The 23,043-nt window shown below is 47.8% G+C and overlaps 1 protein-coding gene across 3 annotated transcripts in view; it reads left to right on the top strand.

The window, feature by feature from the left end:
* Positions 1-3,035: 3,035 nt before the first annotated feature.
* Positions 3,036-23,043, top strand: part of Ntrk2 (neurotrophic receptor tyrosine kinase 2) — a 314,011-nt gene continuing 294,003 nt past the window's right edge. For 2 of the 3 annotated variants that reach the window (NM_012731.3, NM_001163168.3), the window contains 2 exon segments: positions 4,104-4,419; positions 4,793-5,348. In NM_012731.3, the coding sequence (NP_036863.1) occupies positions 5,137-5,348 (212 nt within the window). In that variant the 5' untranslated portion in view covers positions 4,104-4,419; positions 4,793-5,136. 3 annotated transcript variants of the gene reach the window in all.

The raw sequence follows: 23,043 nt of genomic DNA, 5'->3' as shown, positions 1-23,043 counted from the left end.
TTGTTGCATTCATTGTTTCATTTCTCTCCCTTTTAAAAATAATGATTTATTTTTCACTTTGTGTGTGAGCGTGTGCATATACACCATGCACATGTAATGCCTCAGGAGGCCAGAAGAGGGCATCAGAAGCCCTGGTGGTGGTTTGCAGACAGTAGTGGGTGACTCTGGATGTCGGGAAGTAAACAGAGCTTCTGAACCATCTCTCCAGTTCTCCTCCCAGGGCCTGCTTTCTTTCTTCCTGATTGGCCCAAGCAGATGTTTATCAACGTTATTCATCTTAAAGAGCAAGATCCTGGTGTTTGTTTTTCTTCTGCGGCTCTCCCGTTCCCATTTTTGACTCTGGTTTGCGGTATTCTGTCTCTGGATTACTTTGTGATGATTTGTTCTTTTACTGGTTCCAAAGCTCAGAGTCAGTGTCACTGACTAGGGACATTTGTTTTTTTCCAGTGTTGGGTATAGTGTTATATAGCGCTCTTCCTAAGGGCTGGCTCAGCGGCTCCCTTCAAATTCTGTCTGTGATTTCCCTGTTTACTTTTGATTCTTTTCATTGGCATAGATGCCTGGCTGTCTACGCAGGGGTTGGCATAGTTCCTTTGTGTCTGTGCAGGAATTGATGTAGCTCCTCTGGCTACAGGCGGCTTCACCTCTGAATATGCTAATCAGGATGGAGAGTTCTTAGCTTTTCATAGCTCTCCCGTTGGGAGTGCTCTGCTCACCTTGATTTCACGTGACTCTGCCATGGTCTTCATCTGTGGTCTGATGTCCATTTTCTTAAAAAAAAAACAAAACAATTCTTTCCTGCGTATTGTTAGTTGTTTGGTTGAGAGACTGATCCTCGGTTGGGAACAAAAGTTAGTGGAGTTTTGCGATGTTTTACAACTCACTATTTGATGTTAGAAACAGTTTATTAGATTATAAGCACTATGAAACAAAATGACAGAAAGTAAAATGTCTTTTTATTTTAAATGTAATCTTTCATATATCAAGGATAAGGGGTGACTCCTGTGTGTGTGTGTGTGTGTGTGTGGTGTGTGTGTGGTGTGTGTGTGTGTGTGTGTGTGTGTGAAGCTTTTAAAAGAAACTCCATTTTCACGTGTGTGTACTGAGTTGGGATGCACCTCCCATTTCCTGCTCTGGTTCATGGGTCGTAAGATCTTGAGAGATGCTGAGTTGCTATGCCATGGTTCAGCATGGGCAGGAGCTTCAGCAATCTGTCTCTGCATTGAAGGGATCTAGAGGGACATAATTGCCACTTCACACAATCCCCTCAAAATGCTTATCACCTCAAAAGCCAAGGTCTGGGGGTCCTTGGAATGGTCTCTGTGTAACAGCTTTCTGGTTTGAAAACTGATGTAGATCTCCAAGTTTATAAGCTAGGAGAGTGTCGTCAGTTACCCATGTGCCCTGTTATTGCCTATGGCATTGTTGTGTTACCTCTGTGAATGAGCGAGAGGCCCTCCCCGGCCCAGTGAAGCACTTATCTGGTTACTAGAGGAAGCAGAGAAGGACTGTGGGAAGTCGGAGCACAGGACTACAGGGCAAGAGGAACTGTGTCCAGGAAAGCTGACACAGAGGACTGGCCATGGTAGAGGTTAGGTGAGGCACGCTTCAAATTAAAATGATTGTATTTGCCATTAAACACATATTTAAACACAGAACTGGTTTAATAAACACAGTTGGTAATCACTCCTGCCTCCCCACAGCTTCCATAAACAATCTGTTTAAAGGGCAGAACAGTATGGACCAAGAAGGGCAGTGGCCCAAGGAATGGGGAGCAGGAAGTGGGTGGCATATTCCAATTGAAGTGGGATAGTTTTACAAGCCCAATGTAACAGTAGCAGACAACCATTTCACAAATTCTGCGAATATCCCAGCTTTTATTAGACGCTTCCTGTCTACAAACCACACAAACCCTGCCAATTGTGGATGCCACGTCAATACTGAAGCCCCCACCATAGAAATGGGCATTTTTTGAGGAAAAAGAAATGGAGAGCAGGCATGAGGCTGGGGCGCATGCACACGGGGGTGGGTGGAGGTAATTAGTCCTCCCTTTTACCTCGGTGTTCCTAGGGGTTTTTCCCATAAAAGACCTGGCAATAGGAACGGGAGATGGCACAGTGAGTACACACTTGTTCTGTTCTCACCTTGATCCCGGGACATATGTGGTAGAAGGGGAAAACCAGCTTCCACAACTTGTCCTCTGATACCCTTGGTTTGGTAGTCCCCACAAATAAACTATAAGGGGTGTGTGTGTCGCCTCCCTAAAAGGACATTGACAGCACGATGGGGATTCACTGTGTCTCCAGGACAAAGAGGTTTCTGCTTTGGGGTTCTGTGCCTTGCCACAGCAGCAAAGGTGGCAGGCAGAACTGAGGGGATACGGGAAACGTGGTGCTCCAGTCCCCAGCATGTATCAGGGCTCAGGGAAGGAGGTGAGGTGACCTGTTGCTTTTTTGCTCCAGGCCTCAGCTAGGTGTTTGAGTGTGTGAGGGTTATATTTCTGTCCTCCGTGGGTGACATGTGTGTGAAAACCCTGCTAGGTGGATTTTATTTCGTAGTGATGTTTAAGGCTGTGTAGAGACCCAAACATTTACCGACACCATCCTTCTCATTTCTGGCCTTTGCGGGCAGGTGGGTGACAGTTTTTATGTCTTAAATTGGACTCCAGTGCATAGTCTTGTGGTGCGTGGAGGACTTCCGTGGCAAGAAGACTGTTGGGATCTGGTGAGAGGCACACTGCCTGGGCAGCATCGTGCAAACAGCGCGGTGGTTGCGCATCTGGGGCTGCAGTGCGCTGGTAGCGCAGTTCCAGACGCGATGGTAGCAGTGGCCCGATGTACTGGAGCACGTTGGGTTTCTTCTCCCCGCGCGGGGGCACCAGAGCCCTCGGAAGAGTCAGGCACTGCGGCGCATCTACCAGATTCCCTTTTAAATGACTGCGGATATGCGGGCGGTCGGAGCCACAAATGGTGAGAGGAGGTTCGGACCACGCTCGCCAATGGCCTGCAGCGATCATTTAACTGTACCCGCACAGCAGTTAAGGTTTGTCACTCGACGCTCGGGAATCATCTCACGTGTCCCCACTGAGACTCTAGGGCGCTGCCAGAGCCCAGCCTCTCCGTAGCTGGAAGCACGTCCTGCCTCGGGCAGCGCGGGTGCAGGGTACACGTTGGCGCACATGCGCGCGCGCACACGAGCACGGGCAAGGTACGACAGGGCAGGGGACAGGGGCTTGGGTGCTCCGCGTGCGGGTGGATGTCGTGGGGAGTGAAGCTGTGATCCTCAAATGGCTGCATCCTGCCAGGTTAAGGAATGAGAGAAGATGATGCAGAACCATCCATTCCGCAGGCCAGGGTCAGTGCAAAGCATTTAGGGAACCCACAGCGCGGCCGGCGCACTCCCTCCCCACGCAGGGCTCTCCCTATGGCGCAAACGGCAGGAGAAAGACCCATTAGAGCTACACTTGGGTTCCTCTCTCTTGGCAGAAACCCCATCACGAGAGCTTTGGAACCATCCACCCTAAATTGGTAGTCCGGAACCGGGCAATGGTCCTTGGCTAACGCACAGCGTTATATGTTTATTTTTGTAAGGGCTGTCGCTTGTCTTCCCTATATTTTGGGAATAGCTTGCTTTGCCCTATGAGCATGGTAGAAAAGGAGAACGCGGCCGGGAGGGAGAGGGATAGGGAAAGGGAAAGGAAAAGGAAAAGGAAAAGGAAAAGGGACGATTCCTACAATAAGAATCGGAGCATTTTTTTCAGAGCCTAACCAAATAGAGCTTCTATTTCAAAAAGGGGTGCTAGCCTGTACTGAGGTGTGGAAGAGATGTAAGAATTAGAGACCAAGGAAGCATCCAGCAGCGCAACGCTGCATTTCAGAGGTACCGGGGTCTAAAGGGGCACACACGCGCGCGCGCGCGCGCTCACATGCACACCCGCACAGCTACCCCGCCAAGGTGTGTGCGTGCGCGCGAGTGTGAACTCCCACATGCTGCTGTCTGCGCCTGGCCGCTGGCACCAAGCCTCCTCCTCCCCGCTCGCCCCCAGATTCCCTCCCCTCCGCCTTGCTTTTGTCTGGAGGGTGCTATGCTATGCCTGTGTGCGAGTGCGTGTGCGTGCGTGCGTGTGTGTGTGTGTGTGTGTGTGTGTGTGTGTGTGTGTGTGTGAGCGTGTGTGTTTTTGGATTTCATACTAATTTTCTGGAGTTTCTGCCCCTGCTCTGCGTCAGCCCTCACGTCACTTCGCCAGCAGTAGCAGAGGCGGCGGCGGCCGCCGGTTAGAGCCCAGTCGCTGCTTCAGCTGCTGTTGCTGCTTCTGCGGCGCTCTGCTCCCTGCGCTGGCTACGGGAGGCCGGGGGAGCCGCGCCGACAGTCCTCTGTGGCCAGGGCCCGCACTGTCCTGCTACCGCAGTTGCTCCCCAGGTGGGATGTGCCGCGCCACCTGCCCACCTCCCCTTTCCCCCCCGCGCCCAGCGGCCGGGGAGGATTCTGCAGCATCATTGGGGCCCCATCGCTGCCGCAGCCTCTTTAGAGGGTCCTCGGCTTGGCCTGTGCCATGGAATCTGCTCTCATAGACCTGTTCCCGACTTCTCACGCCTCGGCCTCAGGCTTGAAGGGAGAGCGGGCACACTGGGGGGCCACTGAGGGGCAAGTTGATTGCCGGGCGGGAGCTGGGTATTCAGACCTTCATTCTCCAGGCTGGGGTTCAGGGTGAGGAGAGCGCGGGAGGGACTGTGTCCCATTTGGTGGTGTGTAGGGTCTACGCTTAGTCTCATCCATGTCTGTTTGTCCTCAGCCCTGAGGTGCGCACCGATATCGATATCCGTGCCGGTTTAGCGGTTCTGCGACCCAAAGAGTCCAGGGAGAGCCACCGAGTGGCGCCTGGCGTATAGGACCATGCAGCCGCCTTGTGGCTTGGAGCAGCGGCCCGTGATGTTCCAGCCACTGTGAACCATTTGGTCAGCGCCAACCTGCTCAGCCCCAGCACCGACAGGCTCAGCCTCTGGTACGCTCCTCTCGGCGGGAGGCCATCAGCACCAAGCAGCAAGAGGGCTCAGGGAAGGCCTCCCCCCTCCGGCGGGGGACGCCTGGCTCAGCGTAGGGACACGCACTCTGACTGACTGGCACTGGCAGCTCGGGATGTCGCCCTGGCCGAGGTGGCATGGACCCGCCATGGCGCGGCTCTGGGGCTTATGCTTGCTGGTCTTGGGCTTCTGGAGGGCTTCTCTTGCCTGCCCCATGTCCTGCAAATGCAGCACCACTAGGATTTGGTGTACCGAGCCTTCTCCTGGCATCGTGGCATTTCCGAGGTTGGAACCTAACAGCATTGACCCAGAGAACATCACCGAAATGTGAGTTCCTTGTACTTTTTCTCCTGTCCCCACCTCAGGGCTCAGGCAGGTATATGTTGGGACAGATGCTGTCCCAAACATAGCAAGAAGTCAGAGACCAGAGAAATGGAGTATCTGTCACTTCCCTGTCTGTTTCACTGGCTTACGGTTGGCAGTTGGTGAAGAGTGGGACTCTAAAAATTCCATATAGAGAGAAATATAATCATATATGCATATACATTATGTCCCTGGGAAGGAATTCTGTGTGCATTTTCATTTCAAAGTTCTGATGGGTGTGTTTTAGGCTTTCCATACATGACAATTATATTGGAACATTTTTGTTTAGTAAAATATTCTGTGTGTGTGTGTGTGTGTGTGTGTGTGTGTGTGTGTGTGTATTGTGAGAGAAGTTCCAGTAATATTAACCAGAAAGGAGGTTAAAACCATTCATTTCCAAGAATTGGTTGAAGGAAGCAAGGGTCTCTCCCTCAGCATCTTTTCCTGAGGTTTGGAGTTGACTGGTCCTGTCTCCCTTTTTCATACCATCTATTGGATTTTGCTTTAGAGATTGCAGCCAGAGATGCTTTGAGGATGCTCTGTAAGAGGAGAAGTTCAGAGTGTCGAAAAGCACTCGCTCAAGAGAGAAAATGCGATCACGGGAAGGGCTAAAAGCCTGGGCTGATTTAATTTGGACCTGATTTTTCAGAGATATGATTTTTGAGACCATTTGGATTATAAATCTTAATTGCCCATTGAAAAATTCCCCGGGACTAGGCTAGATGGCAGGCAGTGTGCACACTGACCGATGGCAGCTTCAGCCTTGGACCTTCGTCTCCCTAGAAAGGTTACAGCTTGTCCCAGCTCGGTGGAGAAACAGAAACACGTTCCTTTTCTCCCTGTTGGATGTCTTGTGATGAATACCCTGCCAAGCAGGAACCCAACCGTCCTTTCTCTAGGTCACCTGTGTTGGACGTACGGCAATTGTCCTTTCCCGGCAATCTTGCCAGTTTCATGTCTCACAAACAGAAGGTTTTATTCATCTGTGCAGAGGATTATAAAGCTAAGTTTCCTGGGTGATTGGGACTGAGAAAGGCAGCCTTGAAAGTATGGCTTGGGCTGTGGCCTTCCGGTTGGCGAGTGCGCATGCACCCCCTCCCCCAATGTACAACGGTGTTTTCTGCCAGTACAGCTGCCGATGCCAAAGGCATCAAGATAACCCGTTTTGGTTTTTAAATGTAAGTAGGAGTCCCTTCTAATCTTGCTGTTCTGCTACTGATGATTGCGCTGTAGGCCTCAGGTGGAAGGAAAGAAAGGCAAAGCAAGGTGGAGTGTGCAGGCCTGGTGTAGCTGAGCTAATCCGGCCATGTCCGTGAACAGTCATCCAGGGTGCCAGGTTCCCAGTCTTTGACATGTGGGGCAGCAGCAACCCAGTGGGAGGGTCGGGTGGGTATGTGCCTGTCTGGGGCTGGGCTTGTCCAAAGAGTCTGTGGTCTTTCTCAGTACCCGTGCCTTTCCGAAGGTGAATGTCAGTCAGACGGAGGGGCCTTGTGGAAGGAACTCAGAGCCTTTTGGTGGCTGGAGACCCGGAAGGTGCATTGGCATAGCTAGAAACCACAGCATTTTTATTTCTTTTAAATCCAATGGTAGACACTGAATGAGGAAAGAAATGAGATGCGGTGCTTGGTTCTCACTTCGGTTGCTTACTTTAACGTGTTCTGAGATCAGCTGAAAAGAAGAAACCCAAAAGCAGCACCACTGAGGTTCCAGAGTGTTCTGCCTGATGCATACTGCCAGAAACCGACAGTCTGGGCAGAGCATTCTATGGTTTTCTTGCAGATGTTGTTACTTCTTTTCTATGTGACGGCAGCATATATATATATATATATATATATATATATGTATGTATGTATGTATGTATATGTATATGTATACACACACACACACACACACACACACACACACACACACACACACACTCTATTGTGACGCCCCAGTTCCTACTCTGGTTTTATTTGGAAACCCATCGGTATTGCGGGAACTGGGAACTCAGCATGTGACTGAGTGTCCAGGATGCTGGAGTAGGTTGGTTTTACCCATCAGGCTAGGAAGAGACAAGGCCTAGAAGAAGGTATTTCTGTTTCCTTAGCCCCTCGGTGGCACTTGAGCCTATCCAGGTAGCATCTCTAAATTGTATTGTAATGCTTCATTGGGAAAAAAACCCAATTATTTTGAACTCAAAAATAATATCACCAGCTGAGCTGCTTTCCCCGTCAGCCGTATAGGATGCCATCTGTGTTCCTCTTCCCAACGTGATAATATTTGTTTGATCAACTTGGCCGGTGGCTATGAGCTACAGTTTGGAGCCAAATTACACAATTAACAAACTCTGTTATTTGGTCCAGCGCTATTCTTAATGTATCCCGGGCTAGCAATTGAGTTGATTTGTGTATCCCTGAAGTTATGTGTCTCTGGCCTCTGAGCATGGAAGTGGTGTCTGTAATCCACACGCAGAACTTGCGAAGGCAACAGCTGACCATTCACACTGGAAGAGAATGTACCTTTTGGTGTCTGTGTTGTGTCCCTTAGGGTTCACAAAGACAAATGCTAGAGTATTTTGAGAATATAGTAGAGCAGCTAACAGGCAGGGCTCTGTGTTTATACGAAGTTGAAATCAACCTGACATGCCAGAGTCATCGTTTGAGCTTGTTTGATTAGAAGTCTTAGTGTCACGGCGCCCGTTGCCCCTTGTTTATCTCCTAAGCTGATCTGCGTTTCTTCGAGTGATGGTCAGAGATGCGTGTTTGAGCATCACACCGCACAGGGGCTCCCTTCTGATGTTTGCAGACCACAGCAGTGCCGAGTTAACCTTTAAATCCATGCCAGTGCAATCCTGTTGGGTTCATGGCCATTTCAACCCCCGTGGTGCCAAGTGCCGAGGAGTAGAGCGTCACCCAAGTGGTAGGTAAAAGGCACAGTTAAGATGAGTCTACCGTCTTAACCTATGGTCAGAACAAGTTTCCCGTGGGAAGCGTTTTAGTGTTCCATGCCCTCTAATGTGCCTGTGTTTATGAAGGCGCGTAGGGAATCTCTTTCTGAACGTCTTGGGTGGTATTCTCTGAATCGGGGGCAGTGTTTGGAACCCAGTCTGATATTTATTTCTCTTAGCACAACATAAATAGAACCCACAGCTTCTCCTGCCAGAGCTTCCCAGTGCGTTCTATCACTCGCTGGTTAAGTGCAGCAATGCTTTGCCATTAATACATTGATTCTGGCCCCGGCACCTTAGTAAGCTCTGCTATTACAATTAATTGTGTTTAAAGCATTCTGGCATTTGCCAGGGCATCGGTATGGTCTTCGCTCTGAGGCCCCTCCATTGGTGTGGGTTCTAGAACTTTGGGTTGTAGGGTTTTTTTTTTTTTCTCTCCCTGCACTTTTAAGAGCCATGAATTTTATCTTGAGCGCGGTTGCACAAGTCACACCGGGTTTATTAATAAATGCAGTGCTATTCATTATCTAGTACAATTTGCAAACTACAGGTGAGACCTTACTGTCCACACAGTAGAGGTGTGAGCAGACCCCGGCTCAGCACCACCATTTGGAGTCTTTTATTGCTTCCATACCTTCAGTCTCATTTAGTTGCACTGGGTAAGGCAATGAAAAAGCCCAGTGACCCTTTTGACACTACTCTCTCCTCCCCCGTCACTGAATGTACAGGAAAATGTGTTTGATTTTCTTCTTCTCTGCAAAGTGATACTTCCTTATGGGAATTCAGAGTGCTTAGAGTTAAGAGAAGAGCCGGGTTATACATTGTTGCAAGCCAGCAATGGGAGCGGAGCTCCCTCCCTCCTGCTGAGCCTGGGTCTGTTTAAGGTCATCTGCTGTTTCTCTCCCAGAAACCGTTTGTGTATCTCTTTGAATATTCCCTGGTAATGATATTTGCTAAGATGAAGAATCAGCTGAGCAGCTGAAGGTCGAGTCTCCTTCCCCTCAGGGGCTGTCCATATGACCTGACTATATAAGGCCATCGAAGTATAAAACCTTGAGTTTTTGTTTAGCTGCAGAAGGGAAAATCCATTTCTTCTTGTTGCGCTAATTTTTTTTTTGTTTTGCATTGAGTGGTAAGTCAGTTCCCCAGGTTTGAACTCATCTATCGGGGGAGAAACACTATCAAGCCATCATTGGACACCATACACTGACATTGTCTTTTTACGTTGGTTCTTCTGTATCTCTGGAGTGGCTCTTGTGGGTCCCTACATAAGCCTACATAAGCAGATACCCAAGGAACCCCTTGAGCCATGAGGTCGGATATGGCATTGGATCTGCCAGTCTGCTGAACAACAGTAATGTGCAATGAGTGCCTCCTGCTACAGTCCTACAAGTCAGCACGGGCTCAGGACAGACATTATTCATACATGACAAGGCTGTCTCTTTTTGTCTTTTGTTTTTGTTTGATGTGTATGTGTGTATATGGGGAAGAAGAGTATGAGAAAGAGAAATAAGAGAGAGCATGAGGGAGAGAGAGACAGAGAGAGAGAGAGAGAGAGAGAGAGAGAGAGAGAGAGAGAATCAGAGACAGAGAGACAGAGAGGGGGAGAGAGAAAGGGGGAGAGAGAGACAGAAAGATACACACACATACACAGAGAGAGAGAGAGAGAGACAGACAGACAGACAGACAGACAGACAGAGAAAGAGAGACAGACAGAGAGAAACAGAGAGAGAAAGACACACTCAGAGGGAGAGAGATAGAGAGACAGAGAGAGGGAAAGAGAGAGACAGAAACACAGAGAGAGAGAGACAGACAGACAGACAGAGAAAGAGAGACAGAGAGACAGACAGAGGGAGAGAGAGATAGAGGGGGAGAGAGAGACACACGCACATACACACACACACACACAGACAGAGAGAGACAGAGACAGAGACACAGAGAGAGACACACAGAGAGAGACAGACAGAGAGAGGGAACACCGAAGAGCCTAAACTCACAGATTACTAGTAGCTGCCTGGTCACTACTCACGATCTACTTGGTCAAGCTATTTTAAATACAAATCTCACCTTGCCATCCCAACTGGCAGAGACCTGAACTCCGAAGCAGCCTGATAATTTTAGGTCTGCATTTGGTTGCTGGTCGATCTCCATTATAAAGGCAGAGACCCCCCCCCCCCCCAACCAGGATTCCCTCACCACTTACTTCCCTTTCTGGAATGTCCAAGAGGTTGGGAAATCATAAATATTGATCTTGAGATGAGTACATGAATATTCCTGAAGGCACCACAGCTCTCCAAAGAGAAGCAGTGCACAAACACAGATTTCTTTCTTCAAGTGTTTCAAAACCACCCCATAGCAGAAACAGGGAGCTATGACTTTTGGGAGCCCACCTGACAGGGACCTGGGTCTCCATAAGTGAAGTTTCTCCTGGCTTTGAAGTTCCCCAAAGCTTGGCTTGGAGTGGAGGCTCCTGTCCTTGCACCAACAGTGGGATAGAAGAGGATGCATGGTGCCCAGAGTCAGCAGTGCATCTCTGTTATGTCTTTTAGGATGTGAGCTGCTCTCCAGGCTGTTGGCACAGCAGTGCTGGTCTGTGAGGGGTGACAGGGACGGGGTTCAGAAAGGTTGCTTCCAATCAAGACCATAGAAAGAGAAGAGACCCTGCAGTCCCCATTCCCCTCTGTAAAATCACCAAGGTCTTGCAGGAATGAGAATCCATCTCCTTGTATCCAGGCGAGCACTGTGGCCTCTCCGTTGGAGACCTCTCCTCTGTTTCTAGTCTTCAGACTGAGATCTAACTCCAAGCCACTACTAGAGCAGTTTTGGAAACTGGAAGGCAAGCTTGGGAAGGCTAGCTCTGTGCAAACACATTCTGTGTGAGGCAGTGCAATTTAGGCGGATTCCAAAGCAATGACTTTACCTTCACATGGGAAGGCATGCCTTTCTGCATTGATAATAGAAATAATATGTGCATGTATAGTCTTCTGCCTCACACAGTTCTGCTACCTCACAGAACTGAGCTAGCAAGAAAAGTCCTCGTGACTTGGTAGAGATGACTACCAAGCCAAATGGGCTAGTATGGCGGGAGGATACTGGAGAGTGCACAAGGAACACAGGACAGAAGAGCCCTATGTCCTAGCTGGGACCTGCAGCCCTTTATACGAAGCCTGCTATCATCCCTGAAAACCCTATGGCCACAGACTACTTATTCATTCTTCCCTGGCTTCCCTCCGCCCTCTTTCCCAATTCTCTAAGACTGAAGACCAAGCTTAGCATCAGAACCAGTGAGCAAAGCTCAGGGTGCACCTAATGGACTACCCTGTGTGTCCTCAAGGTCCACAGTGACAGAAGAACACATCCGAGATAGGACTGTTTGCCTGAGACAGACCCAAGGGGTTCCTTGGGTATCTGCTTATGTAGGCTTAAAACCTCACCCTGAAGTAGAAGGCCTTGACAGCCTTTGAGGGGACGGTCTGGCTCACCTCCCTACCCAGCTCTGGTCAAGTAGGCCTTAGTTAGGGACGGAGCACCAGGAACTCATCTAGACCTCAGGGTCCTCAACTGCAGCTTCCTGGGTTTGGCTTTCAACCTAGCACGTGGTGGGGGAGGGGTGGACTGATGTCTCATCCTGTCTTTCCCCTCCCACTTTCATTCAGCTCCTTGCGGGCTGTTGTACTCAAGAGACGCGCGATTCGGGTGACTTTAGTAATTTTTAATCTCCTTAATAGGGAGTAAAACTATTAATTAAACTCTATTTAGAGATCCTTTTCTACTTCAAATAAAGACCAGCTAGTTTTTTAGCATTTCAGCCTTTCTCATAATCTTTACGCACACCCGTATACCACAGGAATGATACTTGTGTAGAACCCCATGGCTGTAAATCTCTGCTAAAACTCCACTCCATGTGATCTGTCAGGTTGAATCTCGGAGACTTAAAAAGCTCTCCTGGCCGCGGAAGGCTAGCTGTCTGAAGTCACTCTTTCGACTCCATTCAGATCATTGCTTGCCCAGGACCCGATGAGGCATCTTAGAGTAAAGTTCGTGAATGTTGGTCCGTCTTCTGAGTCTTTTATCAGCACATGTATGGAAATTTCTCTGAATCAAGAGATGCTGGGATTTGAGTTTTCAAATGACCTGTGAAATATAGTGCAACCCCCCACGCCTGCCCCCCAACATTTCTAACAAGGATGAGAGGGCAAAATGATTAAGCAGTTAATGTGACCTGCCTCCAAGCCTGAGGGCTTGAGTTCAAGCCCCAGGACCTAAATGGTGGAAGGACAGGACTGTCTCCTGCAAGTATCCTCTGAATTAAAGACATGCATACACACATATAGGCATGCACAAGTACAAATAGTTAATTAATTAACTAACTAACTAATTAACTAAATAACTAAATAACAGACCAGAAAGCCCTAAGCCTTGTCATGGGGGTTGTTTCTACCTCATGGATCCCAGAGCCCCTCGTGAGGTAAGAGGTATCTGTCACCACATGTGACTCTGGCTCACTATGCCCAGGCCCCCTATCTCTTCCCTGAAGTTGCCTTACTCATTTGTTATGTGTGAGCAAGAGAACTTGGCATGGTGACCTTTAAATTCCCTGACAGGGTATGATTAAAAAATAAAAATAAAACAAAATCAAGCACCTCTCTCCAAAACAAACAAACCGGGTTTGCAGAAGTGGCTCAGTGGTAGAAGGCATTACCTAGCATGCTAAGGCTCTGGGCTCAACTCTTTGCACCATAAAACCCACCAAGGAACTACCCATCCACCCATCCAGCCACCGAACACACCAACAAACAAACCATCCAATTAACCACCCACACCACCAGCCAAGAGAACAGAAAACCCCAAGCGAGCTAAGAAGCTGGTTACTCTGTTTAGTGGGATCCAGTCTCCCTTCACAGCTGCTCCCGGATGCTCTAGAAGGCTCTGCTCTGTAGATGTCTTGCTTGCAGACTCCTGTGGCTTGAATGTTTGTGCCTGACTCCGCCCCCTTTCATATTCCCATGTTCACCTTTAATCCCCAAAGCAATGGTGCTAAGAGGTGGCAGACCCTTCATGCAACAGAATGAGTGCCCTTTGAAGAGACTTCCCATGGCTCAGGGCTTCCTTCTACAATGTGAAGACAGACACAGAAGGTGCCACTTCTGACAAATAGGCACCATTTGACACTGTATCTGCTGGGATCCTGATCTTGGTCTTGCCAGCCCTCAGAACTATGAACGATAAACTTCTGATGGCAAGAATGAGTTCTTACAAATTTTCTTTATAGCAGTCCAAACGGACAGGCACACCTGGCTGCTTTGGTCTTTCCTTTTGTGGCTTTTCGGGTTTCTTATTCTGTGGAGAGAGAGAGAGAGAGAGAGAGAGAGAGAGAGAGAGAGAGAGAGAGAGAGAGAGAGAGAGAGAGAGAGAGAGGAGAAGAGAGAGAGAGAGAGAGGAGAAGAGAGAGAGGGAGGGAGAGAGAGAGAGAGAGAGAGAGAGAATTTGGCTGTGATTGTGAAGGAGTCTTGTCTTCCTCCCCCCTTTCTGGTAGCTGACCTGGAATTTAAGTCACCATTGTTTGAGCAGGGCTGAGTGAGGTTCACACAGATAATGGGTAAAGGAACTTTGCACGAGTAAAAGGAACTCTATAGGAAGATGGTTTGAGCTTGACAAATTGCATGAAGTCTGACCTCAAGGGTTTTTGTGCTGGAAGCTCAGTCCCCATGTGTGTAATGGAGAGGCGGAACCCAGTGTGAGCTGACTAGACCATAGGGACCCCACCTCATGACTGACCTGAGGTGTTTCTGGAGGTAGTCAGTTTGGTTTGGGAGAGAGGGTCAGGTCTCTGCCTGTATTCGTGACCATGAGGGTGGGTTGCTGTAAGATGACCAGTATCCCTCTGTCTCCCACTTCAATTCTGCATGGCTGTCATGAGACTTGGCACTGGGAACTGCAAACTAAGTCAACTCAGCCTTGAGTACTTGTTACAGCAGCAAAGACAATGTCCAAGGCATGTTGAAACTACCACAGCCAGTGAGGGCGTCTGGCCACTGTGGAACTGCTGATTCATTTAAGTCCACCTTGGGTCTGGCATTCTGAATGACCATTTGGCCTTTATTGGTAAGGACCTAGATGGATGCTAACACCTAAAGGATTCCTTTGCTTTTGATCAGCTAGCCTGGGCATGGTGTTTTCTTTCTTTCTTTCTTTCTTTCTTTCTTTCTTTCTTTCTTTCTTTCTTTCTTTCTTTCTTTCTTTCTCTCTCTCTTTCTCTCTCTCTCTCCTTCTTCTTCTCTTTTTTATTTCATTCTCTCTTTGTTTGCTTCTTTGTTTCTTCCTTCTCTCTCTTCTTTCTTTCTGCTTATTCATTCATTCATTCATTTGTTTGTTTGTTTATTTTTAACAGAGCCTGCTCCAGTGCTATGGGTGGCAGAACTCTGACACGTGGATTTCTCTAAGTCACCCCTCCTGTGTCAGCTCTCTCCTGTCCTGGACAGTGTCCTTTCTGTGGATTCCCACTAAGAGAGCTGAGATTCCTCTCTAGGGTTGGGGGAATAACATCCTTAACGCGTACCATCTGTCCGCATTTTAAGTACCTGTACCAGGTAGCTTAAGTGTTGGTTTCGAATCAAAACTCGCTGCTGTGTGTTTATTGACAACATGGTTGACATCAAGCCTGGGCAACATTAGCGGATGAGGTCCTGGAGGGTTCCTAACTCACTGGTGTTTTTGGTTAGCTGGCCTTTTGTGACAATGGTGATGGAAATACTATGTCAACAGGATCACGTCTTACCTTTCTGCTCACCAGACCCTTGCATTTGGGCTAAATAATCTCCACAGAGGCTGCTGGGGACAGCGTGACAGAGCGAATCATGCTAGGAGCTCTGCCCTACCAGTCAGACTTCAGAACTGATCTTTATCCCCTCTCATGTGTGTCCCCTTTCCTGCTCCCTGTACCCCATCCTAATAGATCATTGTAACCCTCGGCACCCTTCCCTCATCTACAGGACTTCTCGGCAGAACTCAGCTTTGTTGCCAAGCCCTCCTTGAAACTCCCTTCCTGGGTCCTAGGGCCCCACAGTGGTCCATCTCCCAGGTATACTCTTGGGTCTTTCTTGTGGGTTTTTCTATTTCCACTCCTCCATTAAAGGTTGATTTCTCTGAAGTTTTGACCACAGATGCTTCCCTTCCTGGGCTACCCCATGCTCAGACATTATGGTGTCTGTGGCCTCTTTTGAGCTAATGACATCCCATCCATGTTCCGGTGATGATCTTCAGGCCCGTGCGCTCAGCTGTTACTGAACGCTCCTGGATATGCAAGGGAACGTCACTCTGAGCACTTACGAATTAAATCCACGGTCAGTGGGGTTCCCTTCCCTTCACGATGACAGCACAGCCCATATAGGAACACAGACCAGAAACCGGGTTTCACTCTCTCTTTGGTTTGCTGCAGTCGTTCATGTATCAGTTCAACTTCTGTAGCATTTCTTTTTTTTTTTTTTTTTGATTCTTTTTTTCGGAGCTGGGGACCGAACCCAGGGCCTTGCGCTTCCTAGGTAAGCGCTCTACCACTGAGCTAAATCCCCAGCCCCAGCATTTCTTGAATAAACATTTTCACTTCTTTTAGCTCTGGTATCCGTTTTGTTCAGTTCCCCTTACACATCCTTCCTTTTTTTTTTTTTAAAGATTTATTTATTCCATATAAATACACACCAGAAGAGGGCATCGGGTCCCATTACAGATGGTTGTGAGCCACCATGTGGTTGCTGGGAATTGAACTCAGGACCTCTGGAAGAGCAGACAGTGCTCTAACCACTGAGCCATCTCTCCAGCCCCCTTTCCTTTCTTTAAATATTTGTGGGCTCTGTCTGCGGGGGACACCATGCTGAACCCCTAGAACACAGTGAGAAATGCTAATCTTGCCTCTTCTTTGGGAGCTCACAGTCTGAGAGGGAAAACAAGTATCAAATAAGCACTTAGTTAAAAAACGATTCAACCACGATCACTGCCATCTTTTCCTTAAAATCCCGTGGTTGCCTCCTTGTGTGCGTGCCTGACCCCTGACCCACTCTGGGTATCTGTATCCCGGTAGCAGAATGGTCACGAATGTGGTGCACCGGCCAACATATTGTTATTAGGTTACACTATAAAGAGTGCACATAACTATTGCATGGCTAGAACATGGAGGTCAGCATGAGAACCCCTTCCTACCCAAGCAGATCTCTAAAGAAGAACAAATTGTGGCTGGCAGCTTGCTTAGCAATCTTGGAGCCCCGGGCACTTACTTTCACAGTTAGCATGTTTGGCAGCATCAGGCTAAGCTTGGTAGAGGCTCCATCTTCCTCTAGACAGACGGTCAGGACTGGATCCTCTGGGCAGATGCCCCGCCCTTTTCTCTTAACTGCCCAGCACCAATTCCACTTGACAGTCATCCTTTTGGAAGCCCAAGACCCTTTTGAACTCTGTAGGTGATTTTACTTATCTTTCTCTGAAATGCATTAATTTTATTATATGTGACACATTATTATTAACTTATTGCATGTGAATTTTATGGATAACTTTTTTTTTTTTTTTGGTTCTTTTTTTTCGGAGCTGGGGACCGAACCCAGGGCCTTGCGCTTCCTAGGCAAGCGCTCTACCACTGAGCTAAATTCCCAACCCAGGATAACTAACTTTTAATAGTAGCATTGAGCATTATAAACAATGTAACGGGGCCTCTCCTGAAAAGTTGGTTTTTCTTGTAACTGATACCGCAGTCTTCAGCTCCTCGGTCCTTTCCCAACGTAACTACTTGCTCACTTCAGTCTGTTTCTCCTTCCGGAAATAGCCTGCTTGTGCCCGCAGCACAGACGCAGATATGTCTGTTTATACCCACTGTACTGAATCTGGGTTGTTTTCACCTAATGTGTTCAAGCCGTGATTCTCCCTGAGCTGTGCGCACCACTCTTGTTTTCTTCGGAGCTGTCTGAACAGCCTGGTGGCCATACTGGATACTCTCAAGAACTACACCTGTCTTAGTTAGGGTTTCTACTGCTGTGATAAACACCACGGCAAAGGCAACTTGCAGAGGAGAGGGCTTATTGACACTACCGAGTCACAGTCCTTCCCTGAGGGAACTCAGGGCAGGAACCTGGAGGCAGGAACTGAAGCAGAGACCCTGGGGGAGGATGCTGCTTACTTGCTTGCTCCCCTTGGCTTGCTCAGCCTGCTTTCTTACAGGATCCAGAATCACCACCCCAGGGATGGCATTACCCACAGTGGGGTGGGTCTCTGCCATCAGTATCAGTCAAGAAAATGCCCACAGGCCAATCGGTCGGGACATTTTTCTCAATTGAGTTTCCCTTTTTCCAAGTGGTTCTAGGTCATGTGAAGTTGAGACAAAACTAGCCAGGACAACACTCCCGACTTGCCCCGTTCTAGAGCAGTCTCCCAGCTTGAGACCCACAACACAGGAGGGTGAGTCCACAGGCCCTTAGCTCTGGGAGCATCCTGGGAAGCCTGGAGGTATTCACTCTGTCTGTCTCCACCATGTTCCTTCACGTGAGGAAGGGTAAAGGCTCAATGGACAACAGAAGGTTCCTATCTGAAGATCACACACTCCCTTCTTGGCCTGGTGTCCAGGGCCACAGAATCCCATATTGAAGACATCAACTCTACCACTGGGGCCTGCTGAGGTCTTTTCTTCGGGTCTGGTGTTGTGAGGGTGGACCATGCCATGGGTGTGCACATCACTAGTCACTAGTAGTGTGGAGGGGTGAAGTCTGGATCATTAGCACACTCTGTGTGAGCTTCTTCTACAAATAGTTCCAGGAAACCCAGTTATCTGCATGTAGACGATCTCAACAAACCAGATCACAGTCTCTCATCCTGTACAAAATATCTTCTTCCCAGGCCGTAGGAGCTCCCGTGTCCTGGATTCAGTGCCATGCTTCTGACCTCGCTGTGTGTGCTGTCAGTCCTTTGGCACTTTAGTACTGACATACATACAGCCACTCGGATCCTTCAGCAGCAAACCATCTTCCCACTTCCTCTCAGTGCCTGTTGGCTGACCAGGACCTGAGGCTGTCTCTGCCTTCTACTCCTAGCCGGTCCCTCCTTATCATTTAAGTCTGTTCTTCTTTAATATCTAGGCCACATCCTTCCCCACTTTTATGGGATCAATTGTGTGTCCCAGTCATGTCAAGGTCACATGGCATCCCTGGTACACACTGTGCACCTGTTGCATAGCCCCCATTGGGATATAAACGGCATAGGCACAGGTATCACGTGCATCTTGTTTCTGCTCGCTCTCAATACAGTGGAAAGACATGATGGCATGCACTCATGAATTTGCTATTATCTACCTATGAATCATCTATCTATCTATCTATCTATCTATCTATCTATCTATCTATCATCTATCAGTCATCTATAAATCAATCTATCATCTATTGATCTATCATCTATTTTCTACATCTATTTATCATCTATCTATTAATCAATCACCTATCATCTATTTATCATTATCTATATATCTATATCTACCTATCTATAATCTACCTATCAATCTATCATCTATCTATTCATATATCTATTTTTCTATACTTATCACCTATCATCTATCTATCTATCTATCTATCTATCACTCTATCTACCTACCTACCTATCTATCTACTATCTATCTCTTGATTGATCTATCTATGATCCATCTCTCTGTCTGCTTGCCTGTCTGTCTGTCTACCTATCTATCAATCTATCTATGCTTCATTTAGGATTCTAAGTCAGAGTATTCAAGCAGTTTCTCGGCCACTGATATGTAAATCTCCGATATAACTCTTCTAAAGCCACTAGGTTATGGTTTTTATTTATGCAAATAACCCTCACAGAATTAAAATGAGCGATATTAGTTGGTGCACAGTGAGAAATCAATTAACTGTAGAGGGGGAAAGGCCAAAGTTTGGCAAGACTAGAAGAATATTTATTCAACAAGGAGGATGACGGGGGCAGGATGGGAGGAGGAGGGTGGGCAGATGCAGAACGATGCAGAAACATCAGGATGAACCCCGGGAAGAGGAGCCTCCAGCACATCTGCTCCCTGGCCAACAATCGGACGCAGGCAGGGATGAAGAGCCTTGCCTGTTGTGCTGTGTAATTGCCTATGGCGGATAGCCTCGTGGATCAATAGCAGCTTTCCCCGAAGCTGCACTCAGGGTACTTCCCATGTAAGGCGGTGCTGCTGGAGTGAGACTTCAGATGTGATTTATACTCCGTGTAGTGCGGACGGCGGAGGCCATTCGCTTTCCTCAGAGAACTGCCCGCGGTAGGAGCAGAGATGCACTCTGTTGGGGGGTCAGTTTAACACACTACCTGGTAGCGTGCGTGTTTGTCCCTTTGCAGTCGTGACACAGCAGGCTGGCGCTGTGGACCCTGCCTGGGCTTCATCTGCATTTGTAGCGACCGACACTGTTTTGCATCTGAGAACATTTTTATAGTTGTTTGCAGAGCTGATCGCAGAGTAACTGACATACAAGATTGGAAAGCTTTTCGAAATAGAGTGGAGGGATCTATAGGTGAACAGATGGTGTTGAAAGATCCAAACAGATAATTCCTCCGTGAGTTAAATAACACCCACTTGTTTATGTTTGCACAGTGCTATATATTTACACATAAATATATATTTATATATTTAGATTCCCTGCGGGTTTTGAAGAGTTTCAAAAGGGATAGGAATCATAACGGAACTGACTGTAATGCTGACCTCTGATAAGAAAAGAATTTTTTTTTTTGTAGAGTCACAGGTTTCATGGTGAGTCATGGGGACACTCTGGAATTTAATTTTTTGCTGTCTTATTCGATATTCTTTTAAGGATTTTTATCTCTTGCCAGAAAAGCAATTCAAGACAAAAAATCAACAGACAAACAAAACTCCCCTCTGGGGGCTCAGCCCAGGGTTTACTGCTAACTTGACCTGCCTTATAAGTCGTGGAGGCCATAATTCTCCTGTATTTAATTTTATATTTGTACATGTCCAGTTCAAAGAGGGATGGGAATTCTCATGACTGAGTTGTCTTTTTCTGATGGATAGACTGATAGATATGTTTGTGTACGTATCAGTAAGGCATTCACTCTTTTGTTTTTTCTTATTTCTTTCTGTTTTTGTTTGTTTGTTTGTTTGTTTTTTTGAGACAGGGTTTTTCTGTGTAAACCTGTCTGCCCTGCAACTCTCTCTGTAGACCAGGCTGGCCTTGAACTCAGAGATCTGCCTGCTTCTGCCTCCTGAGTGCTGAGATCAAAGGTGTAAGCCACCACTCCCTGGCATTCACTCTTTATTTAGTCAACAAATGTATTTTAAGCATGTCTTCTCTGGGCATTTTTCTGCATTCTAGGTAATGAGACAGGTCAGTTTCTACTGTACCTATAACACAGCCCACTTCAAAGCCACAAATAAAGCTTTCCTTTCACCCTGTCGGACTACCATACCCATCTCTCAACATTTCACGGGATCTTACACATAGTGTGCCAACAATCTATGTGTCACACCCGATTAGTACAGCACCACAACAAAGCCTTGTCCCACATCATCATGGCGAGAAACATGTGCATCAATGGTACAGTTTACCCTCGGGAGGTTAGACTCAGAAGAACAGACTTCTGTAGGCTTAAGTGGCAGATTGGATGTTCTGAGAACCTATGAACACCTAATCAAGAAGTAAGGGTGTGACTCTAGTGGGAGCTTCTGTTGTCCCTTGGACTCTTTTCCCCCTCAGGGGTAGGGACCTGGTAGAGGTGTGCAGACTGCTTATTGTTCGAGCTTCCTAGGTCATTGCCCAGAGCTAAGGGATCCTGGAGTAGCTTGTTTAATAGGTGTCGCTGTGGTTTTGAGCTGGGAGAATGCTCAAGAACAGCATCATTGTAGCTTATATCTCCTGAGAACATGCCTCCAGCTCACAACACTGTTCAGACTCCTCCATCACCAAATCTCACCTTTCTCTGCAGGGACGGGACTCATGGTGAGTCATGTTCTCAGCAAGGACAACTCGGGATGCAGTCTCTTCTCCTCTCCCCCAACTTTTCTTCCCCTAAGTTATATCCTAGGAGAGCCCTGATGTTGTGAAAACTATGTATGAAAAGTTCTCTTTATCATTATGCTTTCTCTTCTTTTTAAATGATGATGGTGGTGATGATGATGATGATGATGATGATGATGATGATGATGATGATGATAAACCAATGACTTCATTGTGCTGGTAGGTGAAGGAAGCCAGATGAACACTTGCCCAGCTCCTAACCCCGCATCTCGGTGACATTCTGTATAGCTAGTGTGGCCATTCTGTAGCGATGGGGATTCACTTAGACTGTGCACATCCACTGTCAAATACAGCTTTATACCCTCACTCACAACTGAAGAGAGAAAGCACAGCAGAGTTAAACCAGAAAACGGTTCTCCCTACCGTCTCTCCCCGCCTCACGTGCCCTTTCCCGGCTGTGTGCCCTTTGTCAGTCATCTCTGACAGCATCCTCCGTCACCCTCCAGGTCTATGCTGCAGGAGCGTGCAGACATCATAGGCTAGGATCCTCGCCTGGGGGACAACATGCTTTCTTTTTTTTTTTTTTTCCCGGAGCTGGGGACCGAACCCAGGGCCTTGCGCTTCCTAGGTAAGCGCTCTACCACTGAGCTAAATCCCCAGCCCCGATGATAGCTATTCTGACTGAGGTGGAAATTCTTTAGTTTTTTTTAACTGAATACTTGATTGGTTCAGGCATGTGGAAGCAGATGGTCAAATTCATTCCCACATTCTCTGGGTGTGGTCACTGCTGTAAAGGAAAGACGGTTGCTAGGTACTCTAGGAAGTGGGTGAGGCAGCTTCCCTCCGCCATGTTGAACTAGGTCACTGCTGTAAAAGAAGGATGAATGGGTTGCTAGGTACTCTAGGAAGTGGGTGGGGCAGCCTCCCTCCGCCATGTTGAACCAGTTACTTCACTTCCGGTGTCTCTGCTTCCTCGTCAGGAAAAGGAGTAACCGTAGAACTGTTCACATATGATGCTGTGTGGCTGAATTAAGCCAGTGCATGTAAAATGCTTGACTCGGTTGACCCCCTTCCTCTTAAAGTTTGAGTGTCTCTCCTTTGCTGTGGTTTGTGGGAGATTCTGTGAGCCCGAAGAGGAACTGTGGTAAAGCGAACGGATTCTCTCTGACCTTGGCACTCATTGAACCGGTGCTGTGGTTGAGAGCACAGACGGCAAGGGAGTGGCGACTGGCCCATGGTTGCATGGTGGAATGCCTCTGGGCTGGTTGGCTTAATACGCTCATCTCACCTGGTGAGCTTGGCTGATTGGGGTACTGCAAGTCTGTGCGCTGCGCAGGCAGGAGGCAGATTTAACCACTGAGATTGAGGACATAGTCTTCTGCAATTGCTGGATAGCCAGTAGACCTTGTCCATTTTACTTAGATTTCTAACTTCTTTTCTTGGACTTTGGAGGTAAGTAGTTTGTGCTCCAATTCCCTCCAATTGTTATTTTTTAAGTGCAAGGCTTCTATAAAATATATGCATTTGAAGCATTTTGAATATTTGACCGACTGCTGTTTTGTGCAGCAGGTGCTAGGCCATCTCAGTATTTGTGTTCAGGATTCTTTATGGCTCGCTGATGCTGACACGGACACATCAAACAGCCAGCACCCCCCCTCCCCGCCAGCCTCCCCCCCCCCCCCCATCTCCGCAGCAACCCTTGTAATTTCTTCTACGAGAGATCCAGCTAGCCCAGAAA

Source organism: Rattus norvegicus, chromosome 17 (genome assembly GCF_021556685.1).
Source record: "Rattus norvegicus strain SHRSP/BbbUtx chromosome 17, alternate assembly SHRSP_T2T, whole genome shotgun sequence".
In the NCBI taxonomy this organism is placed as follows: domain Eukaryota; kingdom Metazoa; phylum Chordata; class Mammalia; order Rodentia; family Muridae; genus Rattus; species Rattus norvegicus.
Note: the sequence above shows the minus strand (reverse complement) of the source record. Positions and strands in the feature narration are given on the sequence as shown.